Source organism: Schistocerca gregaria, chromosome 7 (assembly GCF_023897955.1).
Source record: "Schistocerca gregaria isolate iqSchGreg1 chromosome 7, iqSchGreg1.2, whole genome shotgun sequence".
Classification (NCBI taxonomy): Eukaryota; Metazoa; Arthropoda; class Insecta; order Orthoptera; family Acrididae; genus Schistocerca; species Schistocerca gregaria.
The window spans coordinates 236,175,322-236,200,879 of record NC_064926.1 but is presented as its reverse complement, the minus strand read 5'-3'; the positions used below and the strand labels follow the sequence as shown (position 1 = coordinate 236,200,879).

The window sequence follows — 25,558 nt, the reverse complement described above, 5'->3', positions numbered from 1 at the left end:
TTGTATCATGTATTATACTACATTTTCTGGCCAGTTCCGGCGTGTGGTGACGTTCAAATGCAGATTCGTCGATGATACTCGTATATGTGCCAAATAAAAACTAGTTTTTCTACGTGAGGAAAGAAACTTCCTCCTCCCTCATACACACACACACACACACACACACACACAGACGCGTTAAGCTCCTAGACAATATGGAGGAGGAGGCTGTGTGGCAGCATTGGATTTCCTCGTCCGTCATTTAATTTTAATAATGCACCGTAGTAAAACGATAAAACTAAGAGACTGTATAAGCCCTCATCACTAACACCGCTCAAGCACATATGCGACCTAATGAGGAATAGGGAAGCACTGTACTTTCGTATTCATCGACTTTAATTGACCATCTACGTAAATGGGTCCGAAGTTCCAGAAGAAAGGGACTGAGTCACACTGGCAGAAGCCCTGACTCGTATATATGAAGGGCAGGTTCAGATACGCTTTTCGGAACAACTATTTTTTCCACAGTTTCGCCAAATCTAACAACTCGAATTTTAGAATGGTTTCTTCGGAAAGAACACACCAGTTTTGCTTCAACATTGTCAACCATTTCTGGACTTAGTTCCAAATAAAATAATCTTGTCGCTGTCTGTACATTTAACCGTAATCTTGCATCACTTCGTTTTTGTATTATCGAATTTTTTTTACTTTGTCGTTCATTGTCTGTCGCAGTATAAAATAGGAAACTTCTGCTGGAATGTTGCTCGTATTTTATTTGATTCATCTAACTCCTGGATAATACGGAAGCATTCTTTCTCCTGTAGCTCGAGAGAACGCTTCATCAGTCCCAAACTGTAGTGGCTTTTGATATTAGACTTTCTTAGCTTCAACTACTTTCCGCATAATTGAAGTTCACCATTTAGTTAACCCTCAGATGTTTACTCAAAGGACCTGAAAATGAACCAGCATTCGTTTTCGAGAAAAACTGCACTTTTGTAAAACTACAGACACTCCCTACGGCAAATAAGGAGAGCAAATAAATCACCATGATTTTGCAGTGCAGGATGAGTTGAAGGAAAATGAAGAGAGACGTGTTAAGATCGGGATATGCTGAAGATGATCTTCTTCGCTTTGGAAGTATACTTACATTGAGGGCCTTGAGCATCTGCACGTCCTCCTTGTACTTGTGGTAAGAGTCGCAGGCGACGTCCCCTGTGTCTCCTGTAGTATATTCAGGATGGTTGTGGAAGAGATAGTCCTGAATGTTCTCTCCCTTCCCTGTACAGATACAACAGAACAGTACAGTACGGAATATTTCACAATGAATATTTTCACGAAAATTTAGTGTTGACTTTTGTCTTCGACTAGCAACAACTTGGAACATATTGACCCCACACGTTATTGTAAACAGTAAACATAATTGAACATTTATATGGTAAAATAATTTTAAACATTCAACGAAAGCTGCCAGATTCCTTATACAAGGTTGACATTTATTGTATCAAGTATTATATTACATTTGCTGGCCAGTGCCGGCGTGTGTAAACGTTCAAATGCAGTTGCCTCGATGATACTCGTATATGTGTCAAATAAAAATTATTTCTTTTCTACGTGAGAAAAGAAACTTCCTCCTTCCTCATACACACACATACATACACACACACAGACACACACACACACACACACACACAGTCACACACACACACACACACACACACACACACACACACACACACACTAGACAATTTTTAAATATGCAGCTGCATTTAAAAAAAGATACGGGCCGAAACCACCTGATAATGTAATGTGAACCATAATACAATGAATGTGATATTGTACGGGGTGTCCAAAAAGCCTCTCCGCAGTTCCGTATGATTGTTAGCCGCGCTTGCCGAATGCTGCAGTGAATATACCGAAATGAAACTCAGTGAAATACAAGTTACTAATTTATTGAATATTCATTTTTACTTCCAGATTTTCACATTAAATGTTGAAATTGTCCCCCCTGTCGTTGAATACACAATTCAATTCCTCTAACAATGTTTCCAAACACAAGCTGTAATATTTCTTCTGTAACAGAGACAGTGAAAGTGGATATTGCAGTTTTCAATTCATCGATGGATTTTGGACGTTTTTTATAGACAGTCGCTTTCGGTGCATCGCAGAAGAAAAAGTCTGTTGGTGTTAGGTCAGCCGATCGTGCAGGCCAAAATCCCTCTGAAACTATGCTGATCAGCAAAAACATCGGCATACAGTGACATTGAAACGCGAGCTGTATGCTTGGTTGCACCACCTTATTGAAAGTAATTGTTCAGTATTTCACTTAACACAAGTTCTACGAATGGGGACAGAATAACACTGCAGTATCGTTGTGCGTTAATTGTTTCGTTGAAAAACCCAGACAGGCGAACAATCGTACGGCATGTGCGGCTAACAATCATACGGCACTGCGAAGAGACTTTTTGAACAGCCCGTATAAGAAATTTTGCAGGCTAAGGTGGATGCTTAAAACTGTTTTAAGAATTAGAAGCTGCGTCGAGGCTGTAAATCCACACGCTCGGAAAACAATAATCGAACGTGTTCCAACACAAAGTTTCTCTCCCTGTCGTTATTTTGTTGCTGGATACGTTAGTCTTTCTGAACTCACCATCTTCATTCCAGGCTCCTTCGATTTGATACGCGGCTGTTGCAGCTCCAAACAGGAAGTCATCCGGGAATCGGTCAGTGGCCGTCTGTGCCGAAGCAACGGCCAATACAGTCGCAAAGGCGAACCACAACCTCATGATTGGCAATGGCCAATGCCTCTATGTGACCTGCTCCAGCTTTACATCCATATATAATGTAGCTACGCTGTAGTTTCGTAAGATGTTTACAAAAACTCAAATAAATTAAATTAGATTACTTTTTTTTATCATCTTTTAATCAATAGATTTCGTTAGGGATAGCCCCTGTTGTAACATACAAGTGCTTTTCAGTGATATTATCGGATGTGTGCGGAGGGATCTTCATGAGTAGGTGAGTGTTATACAATGTTATCAGTAGGCTTCATTATCAGTTACTTTTCGATACTCTCACCTGTTCCACTTAGACGGTGCTGTAAACGGATGTTTAGCAACATTGGCTCTGAAGAAAAGGATAGTTGTCATTGACTGCAACAGTATATGTGACTCATCGCTTAGCTAAATATTCGAAACTATTATAAAGAATAATTATTTACATTTTTTTGGAAAAGCTCATAAATCAATACAATTCCATGGACAGCCGGTTCTCAATTTAGAAGAGCAATTTTTTTTAACTAGCTCTATTGGATTAAAGTATTTTAATAGCAGTATGTTGCCCAAGCAACGTTTAGTGTTACAACACATACAGTGAGAGTAACAAAATTGTTGGAGTAACGCATTTGCTCCACCAAATAAAAAGCGAATTTGATGCAGTGTCTGCGTAATTCGAAGGCAGTGGATGACATTCTCATGGTACCAGCATTTTCTATAACTGTCTTTAGCCTTTTTAAAGATTTTAGACATGAAATACCGCAGTTGCTAAGAAATCGCTACACACAGTCGAATTAGAATTTCTGTTCGGATGAATGTTTCAGAATAATACGGTATGTGGCGCGGCTCAAGCTGATTGAAAATGGTGTGCAAAAAACTCGCGATATTAAATGGACAAGAAGACAGAAGAGCCAAGTCACCAAATTCCATTTAAGAACGCCACGGAGCAGTGGAAATACGGAAAAGACAACGTTAGTTGCCTGTCCTAAATTTTGCCACCATAGTACAAATACTGAATAACTCGATCTTTTGCACTTTTGAGGTAGCTATACGACTCTCGCCCTTTGCAGTGCTACGATATGGCTCAGAATTTACAATTGGGGCACAAGTATTATTATATGAAACCGTGATGTCCATTCTTTCGGAGATGTCCCGGGTTTGAATTCCGGGCCAGAAAACATTTTGGCTCGTCATCGTTGATTCTCATAAAGTCCCGATGCAGCTGACATCATTTGTTCCTTTCCTTCCCTTTCATTCCCCCACCCCACATCCCCGCTCCCGCACCCATCTTCAATTTACACAATACGTATCGCAGCTGAAGATTTCACGTGATATCTGTTGATTCAGATATTTCCGATAGAACAGACAACACACAGTGATATAACTGATTCATCTCAGTGGACAATGACAGCACAACCATCAGTGCAGATGCACATTTACGTTCTACCTCCATCGGAAATCTAAAATTAGCTAGCGAGCAGAACATCGAAGGGAAATGAAGGTTAATGGAGTTAGGTTGGAATGTGAGATGGTCAGTGAGCGAGCAGAGGTAGTCCGCACATTTGTGATAAGCGCTGTGGCCGGCTGGTGCAGTGGTTAATGCAAACGCCCAGTAAGCACGAGCTCCCGCGTTCGAGTGCCGGGCAGGCACAAAACTTTCGCTCGTCTCCGCTTATTCCACATGAAGTCCCTATGCAGCTGATCCAGTTTCTTCCCTTTCCTTTCTCCCCCATTCCACAGTCAGTTTTTCTAATAGTAAGCACTAGCTTAGCGCCCACTGTTTCGACCTCGTAGACTGTAAGGTCTGCACAGATATTTTTGTTGAATGGAATTTAATGTTGTTTCAGTCGCTGCTTAACTGTAAATTAGCGTGCCATAAAAGAGTTAGTTACCCTTTACATCCCTGTCACTCGTTTCACAGTTGAATTTCTCCAGTGGGTTTAATTTAGTTTCATATAGCGTGTGAAGAGACAAATTGGATAAGCCGTTCTATAGTTACTGTAGCCACTGTTACTCCCGGCAATGATTTCTTTCGTGTCAAACAGACATTGCTAAACAGGTAATCGTATTTAACCATTGAATCCATTTTTTCATCGGTAAGTATTAGTTTGGATCACAGTTACAACAAAAATAATTTTATAGCCATATATTTGGCCCAGTGAAAATTAATGTATTTGATAACCATTTCTCTTCCTATTGAGTTCTGACAAACATGTTCCGTTGTGGTGACTGTTAAATAGCTAATTTAGCTCGCAAACTGCAAACATCTCCTAACTTCTCACACTTCTTTTCCAAATATACTTTGGTCGTTTCCAAATATACTTTGACCAAAAAAGCACTCTGTTTTCATGGTGATGTATTTTAATAATTTCATGAAATATATTTTAAGTAAAACGTATATAAATGTAATAAATTTCACCACCTAAGATGTTGAGCCTCCCACCATGAACCATGGACCTTGCCGTTGGTGGGAAGGCTTGCGTGCCTCAGCGATACAGATGGCCGTACCGTAGGTGCAACCACAACGGAGGGGTATCTGTTGAGAGGCCAGACAAACGTGTGGTTCCTGAAGAGGGGCAGCAGCCTTTTCAGTAGTTGCAGGGGCAACAGTCTGGATGATTGACTGATCTGGCCTTGCAACATTAACCAAAACGGCCTTGCTGTGCTGGTACTGCGAACGGCTGAAAGCAAGGGGAAACTACAGCCGTAATTTTTCCCGAGGACATGCAGCTTTACTGTATGATTAAATGATGATGGCATCCTCTTGGGTAAAATATTCCGGAGGTAAAATAGTCCCCCATTCGGATCTCCGGGCGGGGACTACTCAGGAGGATGTCGTTATCAGGAGAAAGAAAACTGGCGTTCTACGGATCGGAGCGTGGAATGTCAGATCCCTTAATCGGGCAGGTAGGTTAGAAAATTTAAAAAGGGAAATGGATAGGTTAAAGTTAGATATAGTGGGAATTAGTGAAGTTCGGTGGCAGGAGGAACAAGACTTCTGGTCAGGTGACTACAGGGTTATAAACACAAAATCAAATAGGGGTAATGCAGGAGTAGGTTTAATAATGAATAGGAAAATAGGAATGCGGGTAAGCTACTACAAACAGCATAGTGAACGCATTATTGTGGCCAAGATAGATACGAAGCCCACACCTACTACAGTAGTACAAGTTTATATGCCAACTAGTTCTGCAGATGATGAAGAAATTGAAGAAATGTACGATGAAATAAAAGAAATTATTCAGATAGTGAAGGGAGACGAAAATTTAATAGTAATGGGTGACTGGAATTCGAGTGTAGGAAAAGGGAGAGAAGGAAACATAGTAGGTGAATATGGATTGGGGCTAAGAAATGAAAGAGGAAGCCGCCTAGTAGAATTTTGCACAGAGCACAACTTAATCATAGCTAACACTTGGTTTAAGAATCATGAAAGAAGGTTGTATACGTGGAAGAACCCTGGAGATACTAAAAGGTATCAGATAGATTATATAATGGTAAGACAGAGATTTAGGAACCAGGTTTTAAGTTGTAAGACATTTCCAGGGGCAGATGTGGACTCTGACCACAATCTATTGGTTATGACCTGTAGATTAAAACTGAAGAAACTGCAAAAATGTGGGAAATTAAGGAGATGGGACCTGGATAAACTGAAAGAACCAGAGGTTGTACAGAGTTTCAGAGAGAGCATAAGGGAACAATTGACAGGAATAGGGGAAAGAAATACAGTAGAAGAAGAATGGGTAGCTCTGAGGGATGTAGTAGTGAAGGCAGCAGAGGATAAAGTAGGTACAAAGACGAGGGCTGCTAGAAATCCTTGGGTAACAGAAGAAATATTGAATTTAATTGATGAAAGGAGAAAATATAAAAATGCAGTAAATGAAGCAGGCAAAAAGGAATACAAACGTCTCAAAAATGAGATCGACAGGAAGTGCAAAATGGCTAAACAGGGATGGCTAGAGGACAAATGTAAGGATGTAGAAGCTTATCTCACTAGGGGTAAGATAGATACTGCCTACAGGAAAATTAAAGAGACCTTTAGAGAGAAGAGAACCACGTGTATGAATATCAAGAGCTCAGATGGCAGCCCAGTTCTAAGCAAAGAAGGGAAGGCAGAAAGGTGGAAGGAGTATATAGAAGGTTTATACAAGGGCGATGTACTTGAGGACAATATTATGGAAATAGAAGAGGATGCAGATGAAGACGAAATGGGAGATACGATACTGCGTGAAGAGTTTGACAGAGCACTGAAAGACCTGAGTCGAAACAAGGCCCCCGGAGTAGACAACATTCCATTAGAACTACTGACGGCCTTGGGAGAGCCAGTCATGACAAAACTCTACCAGCTGGTGAGCAAGATGTATGAGACAGGCGAAATACCCTCAGACTTCAAGAAGAATATAATAATTCCAATCCCAAAGAAAGCAGGTGCTGACAGATGTGAAAATTACCGAACTATCAGTTTAATAAGCCACGGCTGCAAAATACTAACGCGAATTCTTTACAGACGAATGGAAAAACTGGTAGATGCAGACCTCGGGGAAGATCAGTTTGGATTCCGTCGAAATGTTGGAACACGTGAGGCAATACTGACCTTACGACTTATCTTAGAAGAAAGATTAAGAAAAGGCAAACCTACGTTTCTAGCATTTGTAGACTTAGAGAAAGCTTTTGACAATGTTGACTGGAATACTCTTTTTCAAATTCTAAAGGTGGCAGGGGTAAAATACAGGGAGCGAAAGGCTATTTATAATTTGTACAGAAACCAGATGGCAGTAATAAGAGTCGAGGGGCATGAAAGGGAAGCAGTGGTTGGGAAAGGAGTGAGACAGGGTTGTAGCCTCTCCCCGATGTTATTCAATCTGTATATTGAGCAAGCAGTAAAGGAAACAAAAGTAAAATTTGGAGTAGGTATTAAAATTCATGGAGACGAAGTAAAAACTTTGAGGTTCGCCGATGACATTGTAATTCTGTCAGAGACGGCAAAGGACTTGGAAGAGCAGTTGAACGGAATGGACAGTGTCTTGAAAGGAGGATATAAGATGAACATTAACAAAAGCAAAACGAGGATAATGGAATGTAGTCAAATTAAATCGGGTGATGCTGAGGGAATTAGATTAGGAAATGAGACACTTAAAGTAGTAAAGGAGTTTTGCTATTTGGGGAGCAAAATAACTGATGATGGTCGAAGTAGAGAGGATATAAAATGTAGACTGGCAATGGCAAGGAAAGCGTTTCTGAAGAAGAGAAATTTGTTAACATCGAATATAGATTTATGTATCAGGAAGTCGTTTCTGAAAGTATTTGTTTGGAGTGTAGCCATGTATGGAAGTGAAACATGGACGATAACTAGTTTGGACAAGAAGAGAATAGAAGCTTTCGAAATGTGGTGCTACAGAAGAATACTGAAGATAAGGTGGATAGATCACGTAACTAATGAGGAGGTATTGAATAGGATTGGGGAGAAGAGAAGTTTGTGGCACAACTTGACTAGAAGAAGGGATCGGTTGGTAGGACATGTTTTGGTGCATCAAGGGATCACAAATTTAGCATTGGAGGGCAGCGTGGAGGGTAAAAATCGTAGAGGGAGACCGAGAGATGAGTACACTAAGCAGATTCAGAAGGATGTAGGTTGCAGTAGGTACTGGGAGATGAAGCAGCTTGCACAGGATAGAGTAGCATGGAGAGCTGCATCAAACCAGTCTCAGGACTGAAGACAACAACAACAAGATGTTGAGTTTCCAAAGCCATGCAACAAGTACTTTTTTATTTTTTATTTTTAACGATGATTCCAAATACTGCGCCAATTGTCATAGATGTAGCTTGAAAAACGCTTCAGTACTTCTTTAATAAAGATTTGTTTCCGAAGAAAACACGCCCACTATTTGAACTCCATAGAGGATGAATTTCCAAAACTTCTGAGGCACATATCCTTTTTATTTCTGACCGAGAACCTAAGTAGCAGTTCTCCTAGTTCTAGTTTCGAAATTGTCTGACTAGCAACATTTCTTTTAAAAAAACCTTTCCGTCCTCTTTCACACCCTTAGGCGTGGAACTTCGAAAAACTCCTCGTTAAACGACGCCTAAAGTAATAGATCATCAACGTCTGCAAGTTTCAAGTGTGTCCTAAGTGTTTTTGGCTGGGCAATTATGCGTCATTCAGTCAGACCTATTATACTGTACACGTGACTAAACGAGGGAATATTTCCGTGCTACGCATACTAGTGCGTGCTGAAACATAATGCCTCCGAATTTTTATATGAAAATTAAAAAATGCATATAAAATCATTATAAAAACATTCTACATAGTTGTTCTCCATGTCTGTATATTTATTTCTCAATATAGTCAACTTGACAACGAACACGTTTCTCCCTACGAGAGACTAGTTTGTTGATACCATCACTGTAGACGGTTGGACTTTATTATCGAGCCACAATGTCAACTCTGCTTGCATCGCTTTACCACTACCAAAGGGAAGTCCTCGGAGGTATTCCTTTAGTGTTGAAAACAGATGAAAATCATATGGGGCCAAGTCAGGTCTTGGATGATTGATGAAAGTGAACTCAAGTCACCGGATTATGGCAGATATAGCACCGCTCGTGTGTTGTCAGGCATTGTCATGCTGAAGGTAGTACTTGTTTCCTATGGTGGTCATGAATTTGAAATTTTGTAACTGCCATGTAGTGATAATTATTATTTGAATAGCTGGCGATGTACACCAAAGAATAAAAAAATGCATTATGTTCCAATATATTCCACGGGCATTCGAGATTCTGTGAGTAACTTTCTTTTTTTGGTCTTCAGCATTTCGTGGACTCGAAGAGGAAAGAGCGATTGCCTGAGATTATCTTGCTGTAACAGTATGTAAGTTGTAAACGAAACTAAAATATAGTCGATCATGACTTAAAGTTTGTGTACGGTACATAATTACTTGTAAACCTAAACCTTACTTGTCCTGAGTAGACGTGGCCTTAGCGAAACATTGACCATTGTTAGGCGCCATACTAGAAAATAAACAGTAATTTTCTTTCAGCTCATCTTCGATATGTGTCGCCAGGTAGGACACGAAATTTTCTTTCAGATTCCTCGAGCTACGCGCCCCCTACGAATAATTTAATGTATTTCACTTTCAGATTTTCTCAAGGTTGCGACATGACATCGCACGCAGAAAAAGGCCTGGTCACAGGATCCTGATTCAAGTATAAGATTTCATCTGCAAAGGATTATGCTATACTGGTATTCGAGACCACGATCTCGAGTTACGGGATTTATTACTTCACAATGAACAGACATACGAAATATTATCTGGTGCTATAAGCACATGATTTTTAACTATACTTTTTATACACATTGAAGAATATCAGTGATGATTCAAGAGACAGATAATTAATTATTTATAATCCCGTAACAACCCCGAGTTGTGAGCTAGTTTGCTTATTGCTGATCCGCGTCGGTCTAAATTAAATTACTTTACACTATTCGTAGTATTATTAGAGTTATATCTGTTTTGTTTTAACGCCTCTTTATTAAAATCTATCAAAGCATATGTCTATTAAATTAAATTACGTTACACTGGCCCCTAACATGAGGCCCAAAAACGAAACTATAATCCGTTCATCGTAAGAATAAATAGGATGTAAACAAACACAAACGCGATGAAAGGTCACAAGTCGTAGCACAGGTCCCCTGCTGTTGTTACTGTCTTGGAAGTAAGTCCTACTTACGTACTAGTTATCTTACTAGTAAGTGACGTTAAATGAAACTTTAAGATATTCAAATGTATTAACAGCCATCAACGTTTCTCTTGTTCACGCTTTAGGTACGGAGTTTTTATTTCAAAAATCACAGCCTCTGCAGTGTTGTGCTCTGATTGTCACGCTGTTAGTGCGCAGTATGAAAATTACTGAGGCTGCTTTGTGTTCCGTAGTGAAACACGCGCGTACAAAACGGTTAAAAGTGGGGAAAATGGGCTATTCTTAACGTTTTACATAAATTTATAGAGATAATCGGCTTTGAAGTTACCCCAGTGTTATATGTAATACAGTCGATAAACGAACTTCTCATTAAACGTCTAGCGCAGTTGGTAGCGTAATTGAAAGTGAGTAAATTGTGTTGATTCGTACTTTGCTTCATATCTCCGCAGTATCATTTTTTTTCTTCGTTCAATTAGATATACCTACATCTCGGAATTATAGAACTCATAATAATTCTTTATGAATAATGCACATCTTCTTGTTTATAATTACATATTGGAAGCGAAATTCCTATTTCCATTTCACATATAAATTCTTGATTATCGATGTTTTATGAAAGGCTGTTCAAAAAAGTGGTCTAAATTAAGAAAACATAACAATTTAACTTTTTGAGGCAAAAATGGTAATCCAAGTCCTCTTTATTTGGACAACGTCCATCATTTTATACCACAGAGGGAGATAAGTACGTAGAAACATGAAAGATTAATTTTCACCCCATCGGGCACATATACAAATGTTGAATTTTTACATTTGCTACTGTACCATTACCATATCAACCCAACAGAGCTGATCTTGAGTCAAGTTGCAGGATTTGGCCCGAGAAGCAACAAGACTGTTAAGGTGCCAGACATACTAACTAAGGGGTGAAGCTTTTTCACGTAACTGCCGAATGTTGGCCGCATATAGAACAGCTCGTCATGAAAGAAGATGAGAAAATTCGGCGACTGTTTAGCTTCGTGGATTATTTTGTTGATAGGCTCGTTATCAACGTAGCAACTGACACTTCCAGAACTGTATTTCTCCGATTTGGATAAGGAGGGAGCTAAGAGATTACCAGACGGCAGACTGTTAGTAATTCCTTCAGCGGCTTCAGTGTTTAACTACATGGTGAAATTCTTTAATACTCTCTTATGCTACACACAGTTTATGCAGGTAAATTACCCTGTGATTAAGTCAGGAATTTTCATAATTCTTGTTTTTAATTACAATAGTACGTTAGCTAAAAACAGTAATGTGTTGCGGTTTTCATCTAATCGTCTAAGGAGTGTATTGTGGGAGATTTGCTGTGTATTACTCCATTCATATTCGCCACTAAATATGAACCATAATCAGCTGAAGAGTCTCGAAGAAGGGCGGGAGTTCCATTGTCAAGTATTAAAAGCCAGATAATACTAGAGAAGAAGAACAGCAGCCAATGAAAAGGGCACCTGAAGATGACATTACAGGTGCCTCAGCCCTCTAAACTAGAATTCAGAAGTCGTAGAAGAAACACATTCAAGAAAAAGCAGCACTAGAACAAATTTAAAATGTTCAGACCAATGGGCAGCAAATATTTCCAAAATCAGACAGCAGTCCGGTACATGCTACCTTTCGTCCAAGGAAGTGCATGTACCAGGAGTATGCAAGAGAGAGCCACGTCGAAAGAACTGAAGATTGGAGTGTTAAAGAATTTAGAAAATGGGAAAGGCTGAATCATTTTGAAAGATTCATACATTACTTAAAGTAGAAAAGGATTCTTATCCATAGAAACACAGAAAAGATATGTGTAAAGACTAGCGCAAGAATGGATTTAAAAAGAAACTTCACTATTATCTTCTAATTGTCAGAAAGAAGAGCACAAATCTAAGTTAGTAAGAACACAATTTTGAATCCACTTGGAATCCATAAACGTGTAGTGGATATAGCGATGAAGGAAACAACTGCCGAAAACACAAGTGTAGTATTGGGTAGTCTTAGGAATCAGACGCAAATTTTATGGTGGTTGAATCTCATTTCTGTCACTCTGCGACAAGAAGAAAATTCATAAGCCCTTCACGTAATACCACATTCGTTACTTCCTGTAATAACATCGAATCTTTGTACATTTCAGTCCTGTCTATAAGAAAGGAAACGCAAAGAAAGTCACTGTTCAAGTCAGTGTTCCTGCACTAGGATTGAAATATCGGTTATTCTGAGAAGACCTGCCATATCTAGGAGATCCAGAACGATCTTCTGCAGATTTGGTGAGTGAGTTCTAAATATCTGAATTGTTTTTCAAATTTTTTGTTTTGTTTCAAGGTGTAACAGTGAGTGAATAACTTTATTTTCTGAGGATTCGACATCAAATGTGTGATTAAAACACTTCCAACATATTTCAACATTACTGCATATTTCTTAGCAAATCAATACGTCTATGATTAGCAGTTGCTTTATTTTGAAAACCGCGAGTAGTTAACTAGTCATATGAACTAGTGAAACAAGTGGATAACTCCTTTTTCAGTAAAAAGAAGTTTTCAAAAGAAAATCGGAGCTTTTTTAAGCTACCTCGATGTAACAGTAAAGTGACGATTTGGTTATCTTCTTTCTCTCTGGACGACAAGAAAGTGCGTTTTGCAACTTATTGTACAAGAAACGTGCGGTACTGTTTACTGTTTATACTGTAGCAAACATATTGAAGCGAGTGCAGCAACCGTTTGTACTGTGCGTTATCTGTAAATTGGCAGATTTTAGGGAGTGGTGGAGGCAGGTCCAGAAACCCCATGGACCATTGTGAGACGAGGAGGTGCAACGAAGGAGGGAGGGAGGAGGCTTAACCTGCCTCCTGCAGCGCAGCCACCTTAGCCGTGCTTCATCCTTCCTTTATATCATAAATCACAAACTTAGCTTAAAATCGCTTAAATGGTGTATATGATCGAACCTGAAATTGTATTCAAGTTGGTGTGTAGAATATATGAGTCTGGCGACATACCATCTGACTTTCGGAAAAGCATCATCCACACAATTCCGAAGACGGCAAGAGCTGACAAGTGCGAGAATTATCGTACAATCAGCTTAACAGCTCATGCATCGAAGCTGTTTACAAGAATAATATACAGAAGAATGGAAAAGAAAACTGAGAATGCGCTAGGTGACGATCAGTTTGGCTTTAGGAAAAGAAAAGGCACGAGAGAGGCAATTCTCACATTACAGCTAATAATGGAAGCAAGGCTAAAGAAAAATCAAGACACGTTCATAGGATTTGTTGACCTGGAAAAAGCGTTCGACAATATAAAATGGTGCAAGCTGTTCAAGATTCTGAAAAAAGTAGGGGTAAGCTATAGGGAGAGACGGGTCATATACAATATGTACAACAACCAAGAGGGAATAATAAGAGTGGACGATCAAGAACGAAGTGCTCGTATTAAGAAGGGAGTAAGACAAGGTTGTAGCCTTTCGTCCCTACTCTTCAATCTGTACATCAAGGAAGCAATGATGAAAATAAAAGAAAGCTTCAGGAGTGGAATTAAAATACAAGGTGAAGGATATCAGTGATTCGATTCGCTGATGACATTGCTATCCTGAGTGAAAGAGAAGAAGAATTAAATGATCTGCTGAACGGAATGAACAGTCTAATGAGTACACAGTATGGTTTGATAGTAAATTGGAGAAAGACGAAGGTAATGAGAAGTAGTAGAAATGAGAACAGCGACAAACTTAACATCAGGATTGAGGGTCACGAAGTCAATGAAGTTAAGGAATTCTGCTACCTAGGCAGTAAAATAACCAATGACGGACGGAGCAAGGAGGACATCAAAAGCAGACTCGCTATGGCAAAAAAGGCATTTCTGGCCAAGAGAAGTCTAGTAATATCAAATAACGGCCATAATTTGAGGAAGAAATTTCTGAGGATGTACGTCTGTAGTACAGCTTTGTATGGTAGTGAAACATGGACTGTGGGAAAACCGGAACAGAAGAGAATCGAAGCATTTGAGATGTGGTGCCATAGACGAATGTTGAAAATTAGGTGGACTGATAAGGTAAGGAATGAGGAGGTTCTACGCAGAATCGGAGAGGAAAGGAGTATGTGGAAAACACTGATAAGGAGAAGGGACAGGATGATAGGACATCTGCTAATACATGAGCGAATAACTTCCATGGTACTAGAGGGGGCTGTATAGGGCAAAAACTGTAGAGGAAGACAGAGATTGGAATACGTCAAGCAAATAATTGAGGACGTAGGTTGCAAGTGCTACTCTGAGATGAAGAGGTTAGCACAGGAAATGAATTCGTGGCGGGCCGCATCAAACCAGTCAGCAGACTGATGACAAAAAAAAAAAATGGAAATGTTCATCGAAGATCCTAACTGCAAAAGGCCGGCCGGAGTGGCCGTGCGGTTCTAGGCTCTACAGTCTGGAACCGAGCGACTGCTACGGTACCAGGTTCGAATCCTGCCTCGAGCATGGACGTGTGTGATGTCCATAGGTTAGTTAGGATTAATTAGTTCTAAGTTCTAGGTGACTGATGACCTCAGAAGTTAAGTCGCATAGTGCTCAGAGCCTAACTGCGAAAGTTACGTACACTTGTCAAAGGGTTAGTTAACTGCACGAAGTAGAGATAAGTACAAAACAGTAATACGGCAGACATAATTAGTACCTCACACAGTACTGTCAGCGCATTGGCTGAAAATGGAAGCAAACGACTACTGGCCGTAGACGTTCGACTTGTGAAATATCCACAAATTCAGATCTAGCCGTTTTGCTGCTGTTAAGGTGTACACGCGTGCTAGTGAACCGTTGTCCAGGTGCTGTGGAAGTGTATAACGAGCAGAGCTACATACATCCATATGCGTCTTGAGCCACCAATCTCTCACTGCTGCAGAGGAGTTACTTCCTGGTCTTGGCACGAAAGTTTCGAGAATAAATCATGAAGCACGGTAGGTAAACTAGAAAATACGAGAAGGGAAACGCTATGGTTCAGTATGGATACAGTGGGGGTCAGTGAAGTGAAATGGACAGAATGCAAGGATTTATGATCAGATAGGGTAATATCAATAGCAGCAGAAAATGTTATAACGGGATTATGATTCGATTTGAATAGGAAAGTAGGATTAAAAGTGAGTTACGGCCACAGTTCAGTGATAGGGTTCTCCTCATCAGAATCGATAGCAAAACAACACAGACAACAATAGCTCAGGTATACGCGCTGACATTGGAAACCGACGATGAAGAGATAGAAAAAGTATATGGGGATATTGAATAGGGAATTCGCACGTAAAGAGAGATGAGAACCTGTCATGGGGGACTGCAGTGTGGTTGTAGGGGAACGAGTAGAATAAAGAGTTACAGGAGAACATGGGATTGGTAGTGGAAATGTTAGAGGAAAAAGCCTGAGTTCTGCAATAAATTTCAGCTAGTAATAGCGAATACTCTGTTCAAGAATCACAAGAGGTGGTATACTTGGAAAAAATAGGGAGATACGAGTATATTTTGGTTAGATTGCGTCATAGTCAGGCAGAGGTTCCGGAATCAAGTAGCAGATTTAAGGCGTACACAGAAGCAGATACAGAATCAGATCACAATTTAGAAGTGGTGAAGAGTGGGCTGAAGTTTAAGAGACTCGTCAGGAAGAATCAATACGCAAAGAATTGTGGTACGGAAGTGCTATGGAATAAAGAGGTATACTTGTAGTTCTCTGAGGCTATAGATACTGAAATAAGAAATAGCTCAGAAGGCAATTCAGTTGAAACTGAATGGAAATCTCTAAAAAGGGAAATCACGCAAGTTGGAAAGATAAACATAGGTACGAAGAACGTAACTGTTAAGGATTTCATTGGTAACAGAGGAAATACTGCCGATGACCCACGAAAGAAGGAATTATAAAAATGTTAAGAGAAACTCAGGAATACAAAAATACAAGTTGCTGAGAAATCAAAGATGAAGTAGTTGCTTAAAAAATGTGAAGAAATAGAAAAATAAATGATTGTCGGAAGAAATAAGTCAGCATATAGGAAAGCCGAAAGAACTTTCTGTGAAATTCAATGCAAGGGTGGTAAGAGCCAATGGAGATTCCACTGTTATACGCAGAAGAGAGAGCGAGGATAGGTGGAACGAATACATTGAAGGCCTGTATGAGAGGGAAGACTTGGCTGACGACGCGATAGGAGAAGAGAGATGAGTCGATGGAGCAGAGATAAAGGATCCAATAATAGAATCATATTTTAAAAGGGCTTTGGGAGATTTACGATTGAAGAACGCGGGATAGATAACATTCCATCCGAATTTCCGAAAGCATTGTGGCCACAAAACGACAATTCGAGTTGGTGGTTTGAATGTATGACACTGGCAATACACCATTTCACTTTTGGAGAAACATCATCCACACAATTCTGAAGAGTGCAAGAGCTGACAAGTGCGAGAAATATTGCACAATCAGCGTATCAGCTCTTGCGTCTAAGTTGTTGACAAGAATAATATACAGAAGCCTGAAAAAGAAAATTGAGGATTTGCTAGATGACGATGTCTTTAGGCTCAAATGGCTCTGAGCGACATGGGACTTAACATCTGAGGTCATCAATCACCTAGAACGTAGAACTACTTAAATGTAACTAACCTAAGGACATCACACACATCCGTGCCCGAGGCAGGATTCGACCCTGCGACTGTAGCGTTCACGCGGTCCAGACTGAAGCGCCTAGAACCGCTCGGCCACACTGGCCGGCACGATGTCTTTAGGAAAGATAAAGATACCGGAGAGGCAGTTATGTCGTTGAGGTTTATGATGGAAGCAACACTGAAGAAAAATCAAGATACATTCGAGTTGTAGACCTGGAGAAAGCATTAGACAAGTTAAAACGGTGCAACTTGCTCGAAACTCTGGGAAAAGTAGGGGAAACCATAGAGAAAAAGGAGCAATACACAGTATTTCCAAGAAACAAGAGTGAACAATAAAAGTTGGAGAGGAGGAACGAATTGCTTCGATTAAAAAGGGTGTTAGACAGGGATGTAGTCGTTCGCCCCTACCGTTGAATCTATACATGGAAGATGCAATTACGGAAATAAAAGAAGCTTCAAGAGTGGAATTAAAATTCAAGAGGAAAGGGTATCAGTAGTAAGATTCATTGTAGTTGAAGAAAATTTACAGGGTCTGCTGAATGGAACGAACATTCTAATGAGTACAGAGTATGGATTGAGGCTAAATCGAAGAAAAAGGAAAGCAGTGAGAAGTAGCAAAAATGAAAATAGCTAGAAACTTAACTTCCTAACAGTAGATGACGTTAGGAAATTCTGCTGCCTAGGCTGCAAAATAACTCGTGATGGTGGAAGATAGGAATATATATAAAACGGACTAGCAGTAGGAAAATGGCATTTCTGGTCAAGAGAAGCCTACTGGTATCAATTACAGGCCTTAATTTGAGGAAGAAATTTTGAAATGGTCGTTTGGAGCACTACATTATATGACAGTGAAACATGGCCTGTGGAGAACGTGGAATAGACGAGAACAAATACATTTGAGATCTGGTGCTACAGACGAACATTGAAAACTGGATGGACTGGTAATGTGAGGAGTGAGGAAGTAATCAGGAGAATCAGCGAGGAAAGCAATATATATGGAAAACGCTGTCACGAAGAAGAGACAGGATGGTAGGACTTCTGTTAGAACATCTTGGAATAACTTACAAGGTATCGTAAAGAGCTGTAGACGGTAAAAATCACATAGGAAAACATGGATTAGAATACGGCTAGCAAATAACTGAGAACATAGGCTACAAGTGCCATTCTGATAAGAAGACGTTCGCACAGAAGAGGAATTCGTTGCGCTCGATTCACATCAGTCACAAGACTGATAATTAAAAAATAAAACAAATAAAAAATCATGCAACGTATGTTTCTCATTGCCTAGTATCGATGGCGGTAAACCTCTTTTCGATATCTTGAATCGTTTATGAAACAAGACGATTGTTATGACCACATGATCGCATGGGGCACAGACAAGGAGTCTCGCGAAGTTGTTATGAACATGTTTCCCAAAATCTGTCTTGAGAAGATAATTAGACTGCCACGACTGTGCCAGTATAGAGATAGCGATTAGTGAGCATGAAGTCATCATAACGAGTTTGGTTACTAAACTTAATAAACCAATCAAGAACTCGGGGAGCATCTATAAAGAGCAGACAGAGAGTTGTTAACATCCCACTTAGACAATGTACTAATATTTTTTAGTTCCAGTACGATCGACGCAGGGGAATTACTGGCAAATTTAAAAAGGATAGTGAATCATACTGTGTTGCAGTATGTGCCGAGTAACTGTATTAAGGACGGAAAAGACCAACCATGGGTTAACAACGAAATTCGAAAAATGCTGAAGAGGCAAAAGTTATTGCATCTCGGTTCAAAAGTGAAACTGCAAATGACGACAGGCAGAAGCTAATAAAAATTCATGCGTCTCTAAAAATTTCGATACGTCAGGCTTACAACTACCACCGCCATACCGTAGCAATAAGTCCTCCCAAGAACCAGAAAAAAATTCTGGCCCCATGTAAACGCGCTAAGTGGATCTAAAGCTTCTGTCCGGTCACTCATTGACTAGTCTGGAGTGGCAGTAGAAGTTATCAAAAGTAAAGCCGAATTTTTAAGCTTCCCAGTGAATAAGTTGTTTGCGCAAGAGATTCGGACAAGCATACTGTCTTTTCACAATTGCACAAACTCTACGGCAGTCTACGCCACTGGCCTCTTACTAGCTTACCTTTATCCCTAATCTCTCGTCCAGCGCAAAGTCCCAAGCGACTGGAAAGAAGCGCAGGTCACTCCTGTATATAAGAAGGATAAAAAACGGACCAACAAAATTACAGACCAACATTTTTAACGTCAGTGTGCAGCAGAACTTATTCTCAGTCCGAAAATAGTAAAATGCCTTGAAAGGAGACGATTCTGTGCACAAATCAGCACTGTTTTGGAGGCATCGCTATTGCGAAACCTCCCCACGGGCTAGCCGCATGGTCTTGGGCGTCTTGTCACGGTTCGCGTAGCTCCCACCATCGAAGGTTCGAGTCCCCCTCTGGCATGGGTGTGTGTCTTCCTTATCGTAAGTTGGATTAAATAGTGTGTAAGCTTAAGGACCGATGACATTAGTAGTTTGGTCCCATAAGACCTTACCACAAATTTCCAAATTTTTTCTTGCGAAACTGAGCTTGCCCTTTTGTCATAGGAGATTCTATGAACAGAGATAAAGGTAACAGGTTGATTCCATCACATTCCTATATTTCCGTGAAGCACTTGACACATTGTCACGCTACTGACTGTTAACGAAGGCACTGAAAGTTTGCTTTAACAAATATTTTCGTTTGATTTTGCGTTCGTACTGGCTCTCTTGGTTGTAACTTTACTGTTGTTTAGCTTTGGGCGACTCTGTGTATTTGAAACTGTGAGAGAAACCAAATATATCTGTCTGCGAGAATACAACATGAATTTGGCCAAGTCAAGCTGCGAGAGAAACCCGTTGTTTGGCCATATTTTTTAATGCAGAAGACACAAAGTACCCAAACGCAGATGCTGTACGTAAAGAAGATTGAAGTTTCACTGACAAAACCGTGTGGAAGCAGTCGTTTGAGAACCAGTAAGAGATCTTGATAAAGTGTCAGCGACTACATTTTGGGTGCCTGGATCATGGATGATTGTGAAACTGATTTCCTGTAGGCGAAGTTTCCATCGTCGCAAACACTTAAACGAAAACATAGCGAATATGAGAAACTGAACTGTGCGGTGATTCGTACAGACTTTTCTATGTTTACCATATCAGAAAAAGCAAAATTTTGCAAAAGCCCAGAGGACCGATAACGTTTCAAGTTCTGTAATGGAATAATTTCTTTCTACTGGGGAAAGTACACGACTGGCAAAGGCAACACCCTTCAATACGACGACTCCATTGTCTTCTATTTCGTAGAACAGATGAACACCAATAGTCGTTTTGAAATTGTCTGCTGCATTACTAAAATCTTTTGAAAGGTCCTAGCGTGATCATAAAGGGTCGTTCAGTAAAGAATGCTTAAAATTAAGAAATTCAGTTAATGCCTGATCATTCGGGAACCAATTTCAGTTTTTACCACTTAGCTGAGAAAGTTTTGGTATATCTAAATCTCTATTCTGAATGAAACACTTAAAAAATTAATGAGGTCAAGAAAACATCATAGTTGTTTTTCATTTGTGGGAACAGTGATGTCTCGGATAGCCTGAAATTACCTGGGTCAGGTCTAATTCCGACAACAGCGATATGTGGCCTAAAATGTTAATAGATGATTTTCCAATCTATGATTTCCGTGGGGTGTCTGTAATACCCTGACGTGAGAATGCATCTAGTGGTACTATTGTGTTTATGCCAAGTTGCTTTCGCAATAAGTATGTCACCGACATACGATGTGATCCTTTCTTTTATATCAAATGGAAGAATAGTATTCATAGCACGAATGGGAGTTTCTGATGATATGGTAATGCCAAAAGGTAATTTTCAGAACTGATAACAATTACCGAAGCATAAGAAGGCAACGTATAAACTACAATTAGGGTGAAGTTATGTTTGCTAAAATCCAGGCTGTAAATGTAACGTCGAAAATGCTGTTACTCCATGAAAATATTGTGGCAATTCATCAAGTGTCTGTGGTCTGTCTGTTTCTCTACAAAATGAAATGAAATGATCGTATGGCATTGTTGGCCTGGAGGCCCCACGCGGGGAAGTTAGGCCGCCGTAATTGCAAGTCCTTTTTACTTGACACCACTTCGGCGACTTGCGAGTCAATGATGATGAAATGATGATGAAGAACACTCAACACCCAGTCATCACGACCCCGCCGGGAATCGAAGCCGGGACCCCGTGCGCGGAAAGCGAGAACGCTACCGCAAGACCACGAACTGGGGGATCCGTCTTTTTTGGGAATCATGTGTAATGGGCTGATATACGGACTTGCCACCGGTTCAATAGTGCGCTGTGTGGGTATAGGTTCTAATTCTTATTTCACTTTGTCTCTTCAAATAAAAGGTACTGGTTTATGCTACCAGGCAAAAGTCTTACACTGTTTCACTTGGAGTTCCTACACAAATCCTCGCATAGTACATTATGAATTGTCAAAAACATGCGAATGTGGTTGCAAAACTTTTTGTAAATATTGTCTGTCTTCGTCTGTTGCTGCTTCACAATTGTCTACCTTGGCTTGGATTGACAGCAAAACGTCGAAATTAGAGTGTTTTTCAGCATTGTCTGTGTGAGTGAAAAATGTATATCATTGTGTACTCTTTCTGTATGAAAAAGACTCTTTTTCTGTTAATGTGCTGTTCCAAAATTGAAATGCTCTGCTGAAACTATAACGCTACTTGTTAGTTATTGTTACGTAGGACATCACACATATCCGTGCCCGAGGCAGGATTCGAACCTGCTACCGTATCAGCCGCATGGTTCCGGACTGAAGCGCCTGGAACCGCTCGGCCACAGCGGCCGGCCATGCGCGGATCTGCTCCATCGGCGTATGACAAGGGGAATTTCATGGCCAAGACATTAACCTGAGTTCACTACCGCGCTTCTCAAACTGTTGTAGACAGAGTCTGGCCGTGTGATACGAGCAGTTATCCTTTCGTCATATTCTGTCATCGTTGGGGAAGACATGCAATAAAACGGAATGCGGGTAGTCCGGACATTGCTCACTAGTTCACAGAAGCCTAGGCGAATGTGTCACATAGCATAACACGAACCTTGCTGGCGTGCACCCGTAGCACGGTACATGTTTCAGACATCCGTTCAACAGGATGACGGCGTGCCTGAGCAAGACCATCAAACTGGCATAACAAGAAACTTTATACATCTGACGAGACGACACGATTCGAGTGATCCAGAATCCAATCTCAATGATCCCACGTTCACTGCAATCAAAACTGACAAAGTTATTCAATCACTAGAGGAAAAGACGTTAAGTCGTCTGTTGTCGAGTCACGTATTCAACAATGTGCACCGTACGGCCCACTCCGAAATACTTCTACATGCAACAGAACTGTATTCTGTTGTCAGATCTGCCACAGATCATACCTTTGCAGAACGGACAAGCCTCCGGCCCTTACGTTTTTTTCATCGGGGTGCGGACGTGGAACATGTTGTAGTCTCCTGTGGTGTTATCGTACTTCAGCCATTTTATACAGATGCCCACGTCAGCAGCACACCAACTGCGGCCCAAAATAGCTGTTTCCGACGCGCTCGTTGTCAGGTGGCATGCCATAACAATTTGCCCTACGTCAAAGACGCTTGTGTAAGTGAATATCACCATTTCCTACACACATCGTCGCTAGAATGATTCCCCATTTGTCTCTGCTCCGATTATATACATGGTGTTACAATTAACCTTTCGCTACTTGTGCCACTGTAGACGGAAAACTATTTACAGTTTGGTCACCCAATTTTATAGGAACGATGTTCAGACTTTACGCTGTAGGATTTGTGTTGGTAATAGTGTTAGTGTCATGAGTGGCCGTTAGGAGCTGATAACGATACATCGACGTAGGCCTGAAACACAAGCATCAATGTACATCAGAGTTGCAGCCTAGATTGATCTGGACAAGGTCAGCAGGACCTTATTCGTAACGCTATTTTTATCAAAGCAAAGCTCTTCGCGAGTATCGACGCATTAAAGCAATATAGAGAGGTCCTCTTTCCACATCTGGATTGAAAAACATTACTGAGAAGTTGGAATTAATTGGCGACACAAATTGGTGAAAAAGTTCTTCTTGTCATGGCTGAGAATGTTGAACGTAATGTGCGATCTTCAAGCTGTGTTCGAGATGTGTTACGAGAGCTGAGCATTCCATAGTTCACTCTTCGGGAAACACACCGAAGAGTGCTGAAATGGTATCCGTACAAACTTTACATTACCCACATGCTACGGCAATGTGACGTAGACTTTCGAGTAGACGTAGCTCTCATGTTTGTTGCAAAGCTGGAGTCAATGACATTGTATGTTGCAAGTGTTGATGTCGACGACATGTGGCTCTGAAACATTTTGTTGACTCACAAAGCACACTTTCCTCTCAGTGAAGCTGTGAACACTCAGAGTTGTCGCATTCTGGGATCGTCACTGCCAAAGAACTTACATGAAGTTGCCTTGGTTCTCAGTGTGATGTGTCACGGCAGGCACAGTTCATGACTGCTCCATTATTCCTTGAGGAACTCGGACACCGAGGACCATAGACATGCATTATGGACGGCGTAGGTTACTGTGATCTGCTTCACCAACACGTCATCCCTCTTCTGTGAAAGAGAGGTGTTTTGTACTCAGTTGTTTTGAACCACAATGGAGCTCCAAGTCACATTGCTCGTGAGGTCAGACAACCACTCTCGCCAGTCTTTCCAAATCGCGTGGCCATTAAGATAACCAGATGTGAACCAGTGTGATTTCTGGCTGTGGGGTTACCTGACGGATAGGGTTTATCAACAAGACATTAACGCACGTTGGAGGGTGGGGATAAGCGTAGCGAGGGTGGCAACCAACATCCCAGCAGAGATATTTCTGGTAGCAGTAGAGCAGTCTCTATTGCGGTTCGAGGCTGTCGTCCCACTTAGCGTTTGTACTTCGAATGCAAATATGACTTGCAGTTAGCAAATGTTATCCTCTCATGTGGAAATTGAAATGTGTTTCTTTCTCTATCTTATTCGTTATTTCTCTTCCGTATGTCATTACAAATGCTTTCTAAAGATTCATTGACCTGTGATCACTTTTGTTCAGAGGGCCCCCTGGCAACCGAAAGTTTGGCTACAACTACCCTGTACTGCCCTTGTCGCTTCATTTTCCGCAACACCACTAGGTGACTTTGAGAATCAAAAAATGGTTCAAATGGCGCTGAGCACTATGGGACGTAACAGCTGAGGTCATCAGTGCCCTAGAACTTAGAACTACTTAAACCTAACTAACCTAAGGACATCACACACATCCATGCCAGAGGCAGGATTCGAACCTGCGCCCGTAGCGGTCACGCGGTTCCAAACTGAATCGCTTAGAACCGCACGGCCACACCGGCCAGCTTTGAGAATCGCAAAGTACAGTGATCATAATGATCTGACTTATCAGTGTGTAATGACATTGTTTATATCGGTAGGGTACAATATGGTGTATGCGTTCTTGTCCGTAACTCCACGATTTGAACGCGAAACGAATGCACTGACTACAGAAAGGGAACCGACGTTTTGCAGCCTTTTAAGCAGTAGCAGCTTAGATAGGGAGCAGAGATGTCAAGGAAAAATGCCTTCACTAATTTCTGACCAAGTACTATTATTTCCCTCGTCTGTTGGCCCTCGGTATGGTAATTTTACACAGAGGTAAATAACGCTGTAGGTACTCAACACAGTTACTGCACGACAAGACTTCAAGTGTTCTCCTGGCATAGATAATCTGAAAGCGATCAAATTCGTCTGGATAACCGTTTGGATACTGATACACAAGATACTTGAAAGGCCCGGGGGCGAGGTTTGATAATATCAACGGCGCATGGAGCACCGGGTATACCAGGAACTACAGGCGTACTTTATCCTCAAATATCTTTAATTCTGCTTTTATAGGAGTATGTCTCAAAAGAACGTTAGTGCGATTTCACTCGACCTGGACAAAGTCTGTTAGAATACTTTTAGAAGAAGACAGTTTCAACTGCATTATTTTGGCGACATATCGGCGACCTACAAAATACAACAAAAACGACAGAATACACGCCAGATTGACAGTTGCCGGTACATTAAAGACGCATCATGAATATCTCTGAAAGTTGCAGTTGCAGTGGCGAAGAAAAATTGCTGAAAGTAGCTCATCATTCATGAACATGCAACCTTGATAGTTCTTAACGGATAGAAGTTCTCAGAGGTCATGACACGTTTATTACATTTCACAACATACATAAATCACCAAGTGGGTAACTACGGAAGTTCTGTGAGGCTGGCCGCGGTTGATGCTGTTGTACACAGAGGAGTCGCAATGATAGAAAATAACGAAATACGGGAAGACTTGCAGAGGATCGACGCTTGGTTCAGGGATTGGCGGTTGACAAATGTAATGTAATGAGCACGAACAGGTAGCAAGACAC

The 25,558-nt window shown here is 40.8% G+C and overlaps 1 protein-coding gene across 2 annotated transcripts in view; it reads right to left on the bottom strand.

Moving 5' to 3' along the window:
• The window catches only part of LOC126281854 (myrosinase 1-like), a 190,681-nt gene that overhangs the window by 50,939 nt on the left and 114,184 nt on the right, over window positions 1–25,558 (bottom strand). The window contains exons 1-2 of one of the 2 annotated variants that reach the window (XM_049981111.1): window positions 2,627–2,787; window positions 1,127–1,257 (exon numbers count right to left, since the gene is read on the bottom strand). In XM_049981111.1, coding sequence (XP_049837068.1) covers window positions 1,127–1,257; window positions 2,627–2,762 — 267 coding nt within the window. In that variant the 5' untranslated portion in view covers window positions 2,763–2,787. Of the gene's footprint in view, window positions 1–1,126; window positions 1,258–2,626; window positions 2,788–25,558 lie in introns of those variants that run through there. The other variant, XM_049981113.1, reaches the window with a different exon arrangement.